Source organism: Oryx dammah, unplaced genomic scaffold, assembly GCF_014754425.2.
Source record: "Oryx dammah isolate SB20612 unplaced genomic scaffold, SCBI_Odam_1.1 HiC_scaffold_26, whole genome shotgun sequence".
Taxonomy (NCBI): Eukaryota; Metazoa; Chordata; class Mammalia; order Artiodactyla; family Bovidae; genus Oryx; species Oryx dammah.
This window is the reverse complement of record NW_024070210.1, coordinates 62,091,595-62,108,526: the sequence shown is the minus strand read 5'-3', so window position 1 is coordinate 62,108,526 and position 16,932 is coordinate 62,091,595. Positions and strand designations below refer to the sequence as shown.

At 34.1% G+C, this 16,932-nt stretch overlaps 1 protein-coding gene across 1 annotated transcript in view; it reads right to left on the bottom strand.

Annotated features, from left to right (window-relative positions):
- MDGA2 (MAM domain containing glycosylphosphatidylinositol anchor 2) overlaps positions 1–16,932 on the bottom strand; it is a 915,731-nt gene that overhangs the window by 521,465 nt on the left and 377,334 nt on the right. The window contains exon 2 of the mRNA XM_040226786.1: positions 7,303–7,442. Within this exon, the coding sequence (XP_040082720.1) occupies positions 7,303–7,442 (140 nt within the window). The remainder of the gene's footprint in view (positions 1–7,302; positions 7,443–16,932) is intronic.

The window sequence follows — 16,932 nt, the reverse complement described above, 5'->3', positions numbered from 1 at the left end:
GACAGGGAAGCCTGGTGTGCTGCAGTCCATGGGGTCACAAAGAGTCAGACATGACTGAGACTGAATTGAACTTAACTGATGATACCCAACAGTGAAGACACTAATTAAGGATTTTGTTATTCTCAAGCTGATCCAACATCATTGCCAAAGGCAAGTAAGTAACAAGAAGGGACCAAGTTTTATCGAATAATGATTCCTCATGTTCCATGGGAAAAAGGAAAAAAAAAAATCAATGTTTGTTGATTGAAATAGATGATAAAACTGTCAAGAAAATAAATGTTATTTTTAGGGTTTGTTAAGACTGGCACTAAAAGAAAATCAAAATAAAAGATTAACAAGTCTAAAAAAAAATAATTGAGTCATTCTGAATAACTATTTTCTCATTTTTCAGTCCTAGAAATACTTGTTTTTCACAAGCGCTTTTTTGTGTAGCATGAATTAACTTTTTCAGATCATAGATAGGTTTTACTCCTTATTGATTTCGTTTGAAGCATCTCTGAGAATTTCAGGAAAAGGCTGTGATGGGCCTAATTTGAAATAAATGTGCCATGCTTACAATCAGCACCTGTATAGATTATTAATTTACAACTGATAGCATATTCTTTAATATAGACTAGATAGGTAGTATTTTCTATAATTGTAATTAAAATTATTGAAGCTAAGTCTCAAATCTCAATATTTTAAAGTAAACCTGAGGAGTCATACATTCCATTGGAGTTTCAAAACTAAATTCAATTCTCTTAATTGGCATCTTTAATGTACTAGCCAGAAATGAAGAGGGTACACTTGATTCAGTAGGATCACAAGTAGATCACTACTATTAATATATTTGTTTTCACACTACCTTTTTAAAATAGCAGGGATTCATACAACTATAAATAAACACTTACCATTGAATATGCCCCCAAAACTCACACTGTATTATAAATTTACCTTTCTGTGTGTGTGTGTGTGTATACATATATATATATATATATATATATATATATATATATATATAAAATATAGACTTGAAAATAGAAAAATTGATTATCATCCCATCATGAAAAAATTCACTAAGACTATGTTGAAATTAGTGCATTTAGATTTTGTTGACAGCTCAAATGAAAGTGAAAGTCATTCACTCATGTCTGACTCTTTGTGACCCCATGGACTATACTGTCTGTGGAATTCTCCAGGCCAGAATACTGGAGTGGTAGCTGTTCCCTTCTCCAGGGGATCTTCCCAAACCAGGGATCGAACCCAGGTCTCCCACATTGCAGGTGGATTCTTTCACAGCTGAGGCACCAAAGAAGCCCAAGAATACTAGAGTGGGTAGCCTATCCCTTCTCCAGTGGATCTTCCCAACCCAGGAATCAAACCAGGGTCTTCTGCACTGCAGGTGGCTTCTTTAATAGCTGAGCTACTAAGGAAACCCTGACAACTCAATAACTACTTCAAAAAATATTAAAAATCAAAGGAAAAATATATATTGTAGGGTATCTATCACTTAGAAATCTCCTCATACATCAAATAATACATACTTAAAATATATCAATGGGAGTATTCTTCTAATAATAAAAATACAAAACCAAATCATCAATGTCTATGTAGTTATACAACACTTCTACTTTAAAAGAATCACAGCTATTTACTTTAAAATGATCCATGTTAACTATGTACAATACAACCAATAGGTCCTCAACTATACATTGATAGGCAATAGTGATTTCCTTCTATCTTCTGGAAATGCCCTGATCATTTTAAAAAGCTTATTTCATGTCAACTGCTGTAATAAAATAATGATTATGTTCTCATAACTCATATATATTATATTTTTCATTGAAAGATGCAGACTTCAAAAAGACACATCTAATTTCAAACTTCCATGTGATCTATATACCCAATTATTTTGACTTTGTTTTGAGATCCATTTTTTGATCACCCTGGAGATCCAGTTTTGATCATGAGAGGCAAAATGCTAAAACCAAACAAATTCTCAGTTGGTATTTATATAGGAAATCTCCATCACATGACAATCCTTGTGAAGGAACATGCAAACTTTCAATGCTTAGATTTAATTCAAGTACAAAACTTTTTTCAAGAGGAAAATAAGTGAGGACAATATAATCTACAGCCATGCCAATTATATTATATAAAAGTCTTAAGAAATAAAAGCAAAATTTAATTGAGCATTCTACCTTGCCTAGTGACATGTGGTTTACTTTTACAAGTCTTCAAGAAAAGTAGAAGTACAATAATCCTGAATCAGAATTAAGCAACATTAGGTCAGCAGCAAGGAAGCACAAACTAAGGTTAGGTGGATAAATGTGCTTGCTCCTCATGAGGTTTGAGTCCAGAAGATAGGTACTGTCTTATCCTGGAGTTGCCTCAGGAAGGAATTTATTTTATTTGTTTTCAGAATTAATTCCAGGGAAGCAAACTAGGGGACCGTGAACAGTGACACAGAGAAGGAGAAAAACCAATAAAACAAAGTGTTATTATGCTAGACGTTGCTGAGAGTGACTGGGGCTCCATTCTTCTGGGACCCTCCAAGGAACCATGTAGAAGTAGAACGTGTTACAGAATCACCTGACTAAGGGGGCAGGTATCAACTGGATCCTACTTCCTACTGACCAAAGAGCAGCATTTCAAATATCAATTAGCACTATTCTGTGGAAAGCCTAGTCTTGTTCTAGAATCTAAAGGTTTGTGCTATGACTCTATTCTTAGGACTTTAATATAAGATCCACACATTACCCATAAACAGCATCAAATCTAGATCATCGTGCTTGCGGAGCAGGCAAAATGATGTGTTATCATCAATATAATGGACTAGCATAATGTTATGTAGAATATGAAGATGATCTAGTTCTCTGTGCACTATAATGTTACAAAGAGTGAGACAGTTCATCTTGAGCTAGGGCAGAACTGTGCAAGTGCACGGCTGTCCATCTCACATAAAAGCAAACTTTAAATCCTTCTCCTTGACAATTGAAAAGCACTCACTTATCAGATGACTAGCTATATACTAGCTAGTATCAGAAGTGTGTCAGTTTTTTCCAGTGTAGACACAACTACTGGCCCAGATTACAGCTAGCTCAAAATACATGAGCTAAATCCATGCTTGTGACCAAGCCCAACTTCAATGAGAGAGTGAGGAATACCCTACCTACTCTATTGGGTTACCTGCAATTGAGTAGGATGACAATAATAGTTTAGAATTATTAAGTTTATAGAAAAAATATTATTTTATATCAGTAATACAATCATAAATATGATGATGACTAAGTATTTACTTTTTGCTAGGCACCCTGCTGAATGATCTACGTGTATTATCTCATTAGGTACATTGACTAATGTTGCTTTTGCAAGTATCTGGAATTGTCTGATAAATGTTTCTTCTAAGTATCAGGAACTGTTCATGGAATTAAACAAATGATGAACTCTGAAATAGCTGTAAATAAATTCAGATCTCCTCAGGAAGAAAAATGACCCTTTAAATTCATGAGGATTTTTATTAAATGTTAAAAAGTCTTTGGTTAATGCTGATGTACTGGGCATAAAAAGTATCAGTACTTGTACAGTATATTAGAGTGTTGAATCTTATTAGAGCGTTGAATCAAAAGAGTCTTTCTATAGTCTATATTAAAAATAATAGTAACAAAACTATTTGAAGGCATGATATCAATGATCAGAAAGGCTATAAGAGCTATCTCCTAAACAAGCTATGGGACTACATTTTCCCCATGTAACCAGAAGTTAATAAAGATGTATATCACCAGGGGGTGAGACGTTCTGTGCGTATGTGTTTGTGTCTACGTGTGTATGGGGAAAATGAAAGTAGTTATTGATACGAAATTTGTGATTAATAAATTTTTGGATATTTCTCCTAGACCCTTTCCCATATCCTAGCCAAAGATATACTGAAAAAAAATTTTAGTTGTTTCAGTTGGACAGTCACTCACCTGATACAGTAAACAGATCCAGTCTGTTAAATATTCTATTGTTTAAATCATTTATAGGAGAACTGTATTTATAATTCATTTCTTACTGGTTTTGTAACATTAAAAGAGAAGAGAGGAAAGAAAGAGGAAGAAGGAGAGAAGGAAAGAAAGAAGGAAAAAAGAAAAGGAAAATTAAGAGTGTAGGTAGCTGAATTCTGAAATTATGAATGTACAGAGGTACAACAACACTAGGTTGGTAGATTTATTGACAAACCCTTGTCTCCATTCTTACTTTTCCATATATTAATATCTTTATAATAAGCCTTTCTTAAATGAGGAGGACTTAGTTCTAGTCCTTGCAAGCTAAGAAAAGTTAATTAACAAAGATGCAAAGGCTCTGCAATGCATTAAAACACAAAAATAGTGAAACTTATTGAAATGCATCTAATTTAGACTATATAAATGCTAAGAACCATTTCTAAAATTTGCTTATTTCAAATATGTTCAACAGTAGAGACCAAGTATAAATTACTTAAAATAATAAAAAGCCAGTATATATTTTATTATGTGCCATCTGTTTATATGTATATATGTAACATATGTGTATATATTTTTATAACCTGCATTTAACTTTTGAAAGGAGTCAATGATATAGATATGATGGTTACCATTATTGCATTATACACACAGGAAAACTGGGATGCAGAGAGCAGAGAGGTTAAGGAACTTTCCCAAGATCATGCTAGTAGTCAAGAAGGATCCTGGACTATACCCAGGCAGTCCCATGCTCATAACCACTATTATGTACTGAATTTATTCACTTATTTTAAAGAAATTTTACATTGCTGCCTTAGAATACTTGTGGAAATGTAAATCTTTATGACTCTCATTGCCAGAGAAATAGGTAACAGATTAAGAAATCTGAAAAGTGAATGAGGAACTTCTCCTTTTCACTGCATTTCCAAATATTATCATATTCAGATTAAACAAAGGAGCAAGAAAACCTTTTCAGCTTCATGGTATCAGCCAAGAAAATTCATCCTGAGAAAACCAGCTGCCAACAGCACGCCCTTTAGTATTTAGACAGGATGCAAAGGCCCAGCTGTTTTATCAGCCTTCCTTATACAGCTTGCTGACAAAGAAGAGGCCCAGTTAATTTTCCAAGTATGCAATATAAACTGAAACTGATTCACCTGCAAACACCTGAATTGCTTCTAGGAATGAAGAAATAATGATACCAAAATGATAAATTTTTCATAGGATTAGAATACACTGAAATGATTCCAAAAATGGAATTTATCAGGAAAAATGAATAAGGCAATAATCTACTTCTGTTTTTCAGAACTTCTTTTAGACTGCTCAGAGCTCAAAGATTCCATCCAGATTGCTGAAGCATGAAAGGGAAGCTGTATGGACAAAATAAGAAATGTCTGAGACTGAGGGAATGTAAGTATGAAGATAGAGGGAGCAGAATATCTGGATGAATTAAAATGTAAGTTGCATTTTTAGTTCAGAATGTGCAGAATTTGGTACTGTCATTGTAAGAATAAGGGGATCATCAGTGGGTATTCTCTTGTGTCTTCTTTTAGGTTTACTTGGACATTCCTGTTTTGATTTCAACTTTTTTACTCTGGAATTTTTATTCTATGAATATAAATTTAAAAAATAATAACAACACTGAACTTTCTTTGGGATAATATTCTTGAGTTAATGTTATCATTTTTAATATAACTAAAATTATTTTAATTGGACTACATTATTTTCTATACAAGTTTTTAAATAAAAGTTGCTATTTAAATATCAACTTATTTACCTACATCATATTTCAACAATTATTGCTTCTGGGCTTGTGTATTTAGTTTGGCAATCATTTTTTTCTACCAAATCTAATTCACTGGGTCAAATTTTCTGTCTATGTATGCTTAGTTGCTCAGTCGTGTCTGACTCTGTGACCCCATGGCTCCTCTGTCCATGGAATTTTCCAGGCAAAAATACTGGAGCAGGCTGGCATTTCCTACTCCAAAGAACCTTCCTGATCCAGAGATCAAACCCACATCTCTTGAGTATCCTGCACTGGCATGCAGATTCTTTATAACTGCACTAACTGGGAAGCCTCAAATTTTCTATAACTCAATTTTATTGAGACAAATTTATTCTTTAATAAATTTTCTGTTCTTAGAAAGTATCATAATTTGCAATTTTAGCCACTATGGATCTTAATATTTTTAAATAATTTTTAGATTACTTTTATTGTTTTCCATTTTTTCAACAGCATAATTTTTATAAAACATATTTTCCCATTAAAGTTTACTCATGGTCTCATCAATCCATTGCTTCATTCTATAAAGTTCACATGCTTATTTTCATTTGCTCTTCAGGGTCAAAATGGCAGAGTCAAAACATCCTTGAGAATTAAAGAGTTAAGGATGACAAGACCAAAAGACAAGATTAAAATGATGGGAGATTTTATAATCTTCACACTGTTCTGTACTTTTCCCTGTACAGTCATGTGTTAACTGGAATTTTTTTCTGTAATACAAATAAAATATATAACTTTGTCTACCAAATGAGACTTCTTTTTCATAACAGTGTTTGTGTTGAATAACAATCTATATTTTGAACCAGGCAAGTTAAATATATGACAATAATAACTGGCAATTTATGAATAAAACATCCTGAAAATTTTGGATCTGAATTAAATCTTTAAATCACAAATACATAGCCTAACAATATTATCTCTTATCTAACCTCTTTTTTCACTCGTACAATTTTTTTCTTTGCTCATTATTTATCACTTTAGTGCCCCGTGAAAGTCTCAATTTCTGTTCCTGGTACTTAGCTTGTAAAAGCTGTAGCTGCTAACTCTGAGAACCTGAATTCACATAGCACCTGCAAACATCAGGTTTTCAAGGTTTTCTCTGAATATAATGACAAGGAGTAAGGAAAGTACCTGTGACCTCGTGCATCACATTTTTAGAACAAACGCCTCCTCCACTGCAATTATGTCATCATGAAATCATGTTCCACGTTCTAAATTAAACTCATTGCCATATGCATTGTTATCTGACAGAGATATTTTTGCAGTTGTCTTTTCTAACAGCTTTCTTAGACTAGTGTCTTTTAAATTTCTCACAATACCAAAACAAAAAATTTTTCTTTGTCTATTCTACATGCTTACTTAAGCTTGAATGTTCAACAATTACCACCCTTATCCTACATTGCACATATAATATGGATTTCACATACACACATACACAAACACATACACATTTTTAGCTAAATCGTCTAAACATATATATATATATATATACTTTTTTTTTTCTGATTTGCAAGACAAGTCAGAGAGTTTTCCACAATTTCACGGTTCGGGACTCACCTGTGGACGTGGATGTCCCGTGACTAGACAGGTCAATTCCAGGGTTTCCCCTTCCCGTATAGTGTAGACCCTTTCTGAGTAGCGCTCCTCTTCAATGTTACAGGCCAAGCCTGAATGCACAATACGAACCGTGGGGGGAGCTGTTGAATCAGAAAGAAGATACGTAAAAAGATAAATAAACTGTCATCCAATGAATCATCGTGGTTGTAAACGGCAATTCTTATTAGGTTTTAGCTCTGTCAGATCCATCAGTCTTAACACTTTGAACATCCTCAAGGGATTAAACATTTTGCTGGACAGAAAGCTTCAAATTTATCTAAAAGTCGCCAACACATTCTGAAAATGGAAAATGGGAGTAGGGTGCTGAGGAAAACTGGTGACTCAGGAAATCACCATCATTACAAGACCTGGGATAAAACTTTGACTGCTAAAATGTGATAGTTCCCCTCATCTCTGAAATCTAAAATTTAATATAGTAAAGGATGTTGTCCAAAGTCTATGACTGTGGTCCCCCAGGCTCCTCTGTCCGTGAGATTCTCCAAGCAAGAATACTGGAGTGGGTTGCCATTCCCTTCTCCATAGGATCTTCCTGACCTAGGGATAGAAACCAGGTCTCCAGCACTGCAGGTAGACTCTTTACCATCTGTGATACAGGGACTATGGTGGTGAAAAAGAAAGATCACCCAAAGGAAAAAGTAATCTAAATTAAAGACATTTCCATTTTTCTGTTAATGTTCTAAGTCCTGTGTTAAAACTAGGAAGCTAAAGCATAGGAAGATTTAGCTGTCAGAAATTGAGTATCAACTTAGTTTTCAGTATTTATAGACTCCTGTATTAATATGAACAAAAGACACTGGTGAAGATCATAGATCACTGAGGCCTAAGTATAAAATTCTGACTCAAGATAGACTTAGTTTTCATGAAATTGTATAAATTCTTAAGTACAATTTCTCCTACTTCAATGCTACATGGGCCTCTAAAACTTGTCTAGGATTCATTGACTTACTCTTTGTTACCCTATGGAATATAGCCCACCAGGTTCCTCTGTCCATGGAATTTTCTAGGCAAGAATAATGGAGCAGATTGTCATGCGCTAAGAATTGAAACCACGTCTTCTGCAGTTCCTGCATGCAGGCAGATTCTCTACCACTGAGCCACCGGGGAAGCCCATAGGAAACCTGTTATATGCAAAAACGCTTTTGGTCCTGAGAAATACTTAGATAATAGGATAGGCTTCTTGCCATCAAGGAGATTACAGTAAGTGACTAGCTTCAAATTGGAGATCATCCCCATTTGTGAATTCAGCAATTTTGTTTGTAATATATTTGGAGTAGAGAAGAAAAATTTGTTGTACTGGAGAAAAAGCTTTATCTGTATATAAGAACAATGATCTCAAGAATTTACTGATAGCAATCTCAGCCTCAAGAGCAGTATTATCAGCAGACGCTGTAGTTGCTTAAAAATTAATATGACTATATTTGGAATTTTTTACTTAACATTTAAAAGATCATGAATATTGTTAAATTTGCAGAAAATTTGGTGATTTATGGAGGAAATAAGATAATTATAAGTCCAACTTACAGGAAATTTTCTTTTGGGACAACCTATGTTCTGAAAAATAAAGAATAATTTCCAGTACTAATACTTTGCTTTACATAATAAGAATGTATAGAATACTCCTAGAGTTTAAGAACTGAAAAGGGCAAAGTTTGTTATTGTTCTTAATTTCAAACTGAAAGACAAAGAAGTCTGCTTGTAAATAATAGTAATAAAACAACCAGTTATTTCCATTTTCTTTCTGGCTATCCAAGCAAAGTACTGTTCTTCAAACTTTAAACGCAGGATCAAATTTAAACTTCAATTTAGATACATAATATTAGAAAGCCACTTATTTTTAAACATCTGTCGCACAACTGTATACATATTATGGAGGTTAACAAACTGATGACAGTCAATTAACATTTTCAAAATATAAATAGAAAATTGTTAAGGAAGAAAATAGAGATTCATTACCTTGAAATATATTTCTATGCCAAATTTAGCCTAACAAGTGATAGTTCACATTTATTAATACATCTAATTATATAGTAACATGGCATCTTTTCTAGATTAACTTACAATGTTATTTTTACTTTATTTCATATCAATGAATAGTATTATTTTAAGGATCATCTTTCCAAAGAATCATTATGCAAATAAGTAGCTTTATTTTAAAAGTTTAAATTATACAGTAAGCACACTGTCTTCATCTACAAGGGTTAATTTTCTGCTATTTTTCTTCCATATTTTAACACATTCTTGGAAGAGGTAATTGCCTATATATTGAGCCTTCCATCTATCTTATAGGAAGGTGGAATATTCTACCAAATTATAAATGTTGAAGACATACTTTACCTAGTATGCATTAAAATATATAGTCAGTACTTCAGAAGCTCAATGATAATGTGAACATTTTGGAAGCTCCCATGAACTCTTTTGGCCTGCAGAAAGCTCAACTGAAAGGTCTTAGAATTCATCCAGGTCAATGCTCTTATTTCCGAATTATGGAAGGAAAGTCTGAGAACATCAGGTGACATGGCAACATGCTTGCAGCTAGTTGTGGCCTCAATGAGACCAAGACCACTGGTCCTAGGCTCTCTTTACTAACTCACACTATTAATTCTATAACAGACATAGTCAAAGCAGGTTTAAATAACTCCTAAACTAGATCTAGACTAGACTAGAGGGTAAAAAAAGATGGAGAAAAAGTTCATGAAGTAGTTACAGCACCATAACTAGATCAACAATATTAACTGTATAATTGTTCCAAACCTAGCCAGTGTAACATTGTCACAATTTTTATCCTGTCTCCAGTCCCTAACAAAATCTTATGATTTCCCAAATAATATGTTGTAAATTCTTTTTTCATTATGTCGAAATTTCCCTAAGAGGGACTTCCCAGCCAATTCAGGAAACATAAGAGACTTGAGTTTCATCCCTTCGGGAAGATCCCCAGAGAAGGAAATGGCAACCTAGTCCAGTATTCCTGCCTAGAAAATTCCACAAACAGAGGAGCATGGCGGGCTATAGTCCATGGGGTTGCAAAGAGTCAGACACGACTGAGTAACTAAACAGCATGACATTTCATGGAGTCCAAATCACCCCACATGGTGTTTGGTCCCCCATAAATGGGCCACATATTGACTGTTCACATGAAATCTCACTTCTCTGTATCATCAGCTCAATATCAGTGGGAAGTTAAAGAACACTGACAATTCAAGTTCTTTGATTATGATGTCCCCCCATATAGAATTCCCACACTGATCTTTGGACCAATGTTGTGAAAGCTTCTTGAATTACTTAGCAATGATTTTCTTCTCTTTTTTTACCAGGAAATGTGTATTGCCCAGTGATTCTCCTTTTTCTTAACATTCTAACTTGATAAGAAGCATGTCATTACAAGAATGAACATCTTTTTGAGCATCTGTACCACATTACCTAATTCAGAGCACAGAATAGGTATTTAATAATTAATTCATAATTTTTAAGCATATATCACTATAAGGACTCTTCCCTCCTATTTTAGCAAAAACATCAACTATTAGGACACTGATTTTGCCTACTTTAAATACAAATGCAATTTGCAGTACTATATCTAAAGCAAGACATGTTTTATCCTCTGCCTTGTTGGAAAAAAATCTTAACTCATCATTCTTAAATTGGACTAAGGGTTATGATCCCCTTTGCCCTGTAGAGTCAGCAATGAATTAAAATGTTAAAATATTGCAAGAGACTCATATTCATCCAAATTTGCTTGCAGTAAACAAAATCCCATTATATAAAATCTTTCCTAACACTAATTCTATCAACTCCCTTAATCTGAATAAACTGGCTTTGGGCTCAAGAGGTCAGCCTAAAAGGACAAAAGAGAAACATTCTCTTATCTTGTTAGAGTATACTTTTGAAAGTCATACCAAATTCTCTCTGTATTCTGTTGGAGAAAGAACACAAATAAATTCTCCAATGGCAACAGCAAGAGCATATTTTAGCCTTTTATCTCATAAAAGACTTTCAAACATATATTAATTGAGCAACTGCTATAGATGAGATGAGACATGTGCCAAGGATACGAAGATTGATGCTATGAGCAGTGCCCTCTATGCCCACTGCCTATTGTGTTTTCAGCCTACTGGGTCTGACCAATTTATATACATACAGAAGTCATTCAAAAATTACAACTGAACAGAATAGTTACCTAACAGAAGAAAGTGAAAAGTACTACAACAGGACAAAGCAGAAACTGACTAAATCTGCCTGGGGGATTCCGACAGGTTTCAGGAAGCCAATGACATTTAACAAGGTTTGGAAAGATACACGCAGTGGAGGCAAAAGGAGAACATTCCAGAGAAAGGAAACAGTGTGTTCAAAAGCATGTAATCGTGTCTTTTGACATAATACTGCCTGCAGTGTTCAGGAAATAACTATATGAAAATGTGATCCACACAATTTATAATCGACTCCAAACCTCGAGACCAGTGCCACTTTCTCAATCTACCCTGATGTCTCCAGACATAGGAAAGAGACCGTAGGGCCCTGCCAATGGAAAAGATGGGAGAAACCTACGTGAGAGTTCTTATTAGACAAGACAAGCACTGATTGATGTGGGAGTGAGGAAACATGAATTCAGATGTCACTGAAGTTAATATTTTGGTTAAACAGGTGAAAGACTTTTTTTTAATAAAAAATATTCTCTTGATCAGTAGGGGCTCCACATTATTCACAGTTGGGAGCAACTTAAAATGAGGGGATCTGAGTCCAAATAATGGAGTGCTTTGTTAGAGCAAGGACTTAGACATGAAGTGTTTTTAAGGGAGAAGCTTTTTCCATGTTCCTGAAGGATATGCTGTTATTAGCCATTAATAAGTTTCATAATAAGAGTTTTCGTTCCTCTAACAACGCCAAGCAAGAGTATTGTACTTTTGCATATCCTTCAAATCCCTGGTCCAACTATTCTCTGGGAATTCAAGTTCCAGTAATATCGTACCACTTTGCTACACTAGTTCAAGGTAACTTGGGGTTACTGAGTCACTAGTTTAAAACACTACATAAGTCTTCTCCTCCCTCCTTTTTCCACAATGAATTCCCATTCAAGTTTTAAATTAAGTATTATGTCTACAAGCATGGGGCTTCCCTTGTGGCTCAGACAATAAAGAATCTGCTGCAATGCCAGAGACCCAGGTTTGATCCCTGGGTTGGGAAGATTCCCTGGAGAAGGGTATGGCAACTCACTCCAGTATTCTTGCCTAGAGAATTCCATGGACAGAGGAGTCTGGGGTCACAAAGAGTTGAACACAACTGAGTGACTAACACTTTTACTTTTCTATGTGTATAGTCTATAATTATCCCTCTTCTTGGTGACAATTCTTTTGCCTGATATCTTTCTCCTTAGGCTCATTATATTAATATATATTTAATATAATATATTCAGATAAGGAAGCGGAGAATATGAAGATTTTGGAGAGGAGGTGAAAATTTTAGTTTTAGATGCTGATAGTGAGCTGGGCACAAATGAAAAGTTGCTGCTTGATATAAAGATTTAGAGCTTTTAAATGGTAGGTGATGTTTGACAGCAATAGAATAGATGCAAAGCCTAAAACAGAACATGTAGAGTGAGAAATTAAGAGGATAATGATAAAATCATAAGGAATGTGAATTCTTGGTACAGAGCTGTTGTGGATGTGAATATGGATACAGTGAGGCCAAGAAAGGAGACTCAGAGGCAGAAGGAATACAAAGAAAATGTAATGCTTCAAAAGTTATACAAAGAGATGCTCGAGGATGGTAAACTGTCCAAAACTGTCGCTTACAACAGATTGGAAGAAGCATAAACAAAAGATCATTGCCAATGATAGTTAGGAAGGCACTGGGAAATTTCAAGTGAGGCTGTAGAACAACAGGGGGAAAAGATGAAGGAGGTGAGGTTTGAGAAAGATAAAAGTCTTCCTGGCTCAACCAAGCTTCAGGCAAAAGGCAAAACTGCTTTGAGGTTTACCCACATGTAAAAAATAAGGAAGCATACAATTAAGCATTCTAAAATACTATACCAGTGTCTCAGGATTACAAAGACTATTTACATTATAAGAAACAAACCATAATGTCTGTATTTCCGATATAAACTGTAACTTTTAACCATACTACACTATTTTTCTACTATCTTTCATCATGCTTCTAAAATTAAATTTCTCTAAAATCTGGCTTTCTTTATTTTCTTCCTTTTTTCTTATCTTTCTGCTCTTTTACTCTTTTACAAGTTTAAATCTTGTAACTTTGGTATCCCATATGCAGAAATAGCTCAAAACCGTCTAATCTTTTCTGCAAAAAAAAAAAAAAAAAATCAAAGTTAATTCTCACAGCATATAAATATGCTAATCTCTCCCATATTAAAGACTGGGGACAAAACAACATTTATCCTCTCATCACAGGATCACAGGTCTCCTCTCATCTTTGCTTTACAGCCTAGTGATTGGAACTAATGGTACCCACTCTATGCCACACTTTGCACGTTTTTGCAATCCTCAGGCCATAGCAGTCTGGCATCTACCCTATCTTTTGTGTTTATAAAAGAATAAAGAGAAAAATAGAAAACTGTTTTCTTTGCTCTACTGCTAATTTTGGTCATTATTTTGATCCCTTATATCTCCTTCAGTCTTAGTTTGCCTGCCCTCATTTCTGCAACTATAAGGATCTTTTGAAATTACACATTTGTTCTACCCTTCAAAACAATATAAACTATTATTATATCCCACTATTATTCTTACAACCATGAATGTAAGCATATATTAAAACATACAGATAGCAGAATATTCAATTTCTATGTCTATTACAATAATTTCTGCAAAAAATAGTTAAAATCCTTCTGTTACTGTCATTTAAATAATCCCAAATAGGACAATGTCTTGACACACAAACATTTTGCAGATTATTTATAATCGGCTTTTACTCATTTGGTTGTTTTTAATTAACTACTATTTCAGCATCAAGGTGAATTTATTTTCCTTTACCCTCATCCTTCATACTTGGTTAACACTGAATTCTTGCCCACTGGAGAGAAATACATTTTTATCTTTAATATGATGAGTTATAAAGTGAAAGTACTAAAATCATATTGATCATATTTTGGATTTAATCAAAAGAAGATCATATCTACCTCAGCATGACTTTGGTGAAGGCTCTGAATATGAAAGGTTTTGAATATTTTGTATTATTTCCTCAGCACATGTTGAGCAGCATTGTTATAAATTAATTGAACTGCCCTAAGAAATTCTGCAAAGCCCAGAGTAATATAAGAAAATTAAACCCTGAAGCCTCTGGTTCTAGAAAGAAGCTATTAATTTTTCCTAAATAACAGAGGTTGATCTGATTTTTCAGGTTAATGTTAGTCACGAATTTAAAGCAAAGAGTTTATATTTTTAATTAAAAAACAAGTTATCCATTATATGCAATAGATACTATTTAAGAAAATGAAGAAAGTTTGTCATTAAAGAAAATGACATTAAATAACAATGCAATTATGTTCATGAAATTTTAAGGTTAAACAGGAAAAAACATAAGCAATTTAAATTTTAATATTAAAAACAATAATAAAAGCAATAATGTTTTGTATAAAAGAATTATCTTTTAATGTCATCTTTAAGCATTCTTAAATATAGGTGCTAACTTTACAAAAAACTGAATGTGTGCATGCTAAGTTGCTTCAGTGGGATATAGCTCTTTGAAACAAAAAGCTGAATACATAATGGCAAAACATTAATCTAAATCATCTTCTAAAAATGATGTATTTGATTCTTATGTGTCTTAAATGAAACAGTATAAAACTTATAAATATTATTAAATTAAGGTTTCTACATTAACAACTTCAGATTTCATCAGAAATAACCTTTTTGTTTTCATCTCAAAACATAACCTATTAATATAAAGCTAAAACTTCAAAGACTCTTGTATGTTTTATAGATACAAAAAAAAAAAGTTTCACTGAACCTATGGTTCTTAACATTCTTTTCAAATACAGCATTTGACAACCTCTGATATGTGTAGCAGAGAAGAACTGTGGGTCCCTAAGTCTGACATACATAGCCATCCATGCTTCTACATGGATATTCCCAGCCCAAGCCATTCAGCCATTCACTATGTTCTTCCCAGTATTTCCCAGGAGAAATATATGACCTATATGTAAGCAAATTTGAAAGTTTATCAAATAGTTCATTAACCTTGTATTCTATTTACAAAGGACTTATGTGAACTAAGGTTTGTGCTACAACTTAAGTAAATATTGTGGTGAACTAAGCTTTCCCTAAGAAGGTAGAAATGTGAAATACTATACACAAGTTCCTGTTTCTATATCAGATCCAATGCCAAATCATGAAATGTCTCCAACTAAAGACTGAATCATGTTTCTATCTAATCAATAAATTTTAGTAGGAAAAACAAAAACAAGAAAACAAAAAAAAAAAACAAAAACAACTACTCCAGAAATTTTGGAGGCTAGGCCATAGACTATAAATACAAAAACAAACAAAAAATGACAAAGACAGAAGGGAGTCTCCTCTTGCTTTTATGGTACCATTCTGTTATGTGCTTTGAGTCATCTTGGAAGCATAGTGAAGGAGGCAGAGAAATTATTATAATGCTATGAGAGAGAACAGCATTTAATCTTTAAAACTGTTGGTAAGTTTTACCCCCTCTAAATCAACTTCATGAAGTGGCTTCCTCTTAATAATGTCCAAAGTTATATATCATGCGCTCAGTGAATCCTCTAAAGTTCTTTGAACCAATCTTCCTGACTCACGAATTATCAAAATATCTTATGAGATTAGGATTCCTGAACCCACAGGTGTTAATTACATCATTTTAAACACTCTGGACTGAAACGTATACTTAAATGTACTCACCGTCTCTAAAATTAAGAGCGTTTCAGCTTTCTTGGAAAGAACTACAAAGCCACAGCAAATATTAACTAAAATGAAATCAGTATCATCATTGTGCTCCAACTTTAATCACAATTTGGTTATTTAGAGACCACTATTATTTCTTTCACTCTAGCTCATCAACAAAACAAATGATATTTACTAAAGTGAAGTGAAGTTGCTCAGTCGTGTCTGACTCTTTGAGACCCCATGGACTATAGCCTACCAGGCTTCTCTGTCCATCGGATTTTCCAGGCAATAGTCCTGGAGTCGACTGCCATTTCCTTCTCCAGGGGATCTTTCCAACCCAAGGATCAAACCTGGGTCTCCTGCATTGTAGACAGATGCTTTACCATCTGAACCACCAGGGAAATCCCAAAAATGTTTACTAAAGAATATGCCAAAAATGAAAACTTCAATTTGCTTCTCCAAGAGTGGCAATGGCAGACATAGGATTTTGTCTGCTGACTTCCCCATTGTTTCTCCCCATTGAGTAATGACTACTGCTGTGTATGACTACCCCCAAGAAGGACAAGTTCCTCAGGATGTTACAAAATTGCCTTTGAAACTCCAGCATAGAGGAATCTGCGTGATAATGACACAACCCAAAGTCTCCTTCAGAACTAAATGGAAGAACAATTATCACAAAGCCATAATGATTCCAATCCCACCAGGCAATATTCATAGA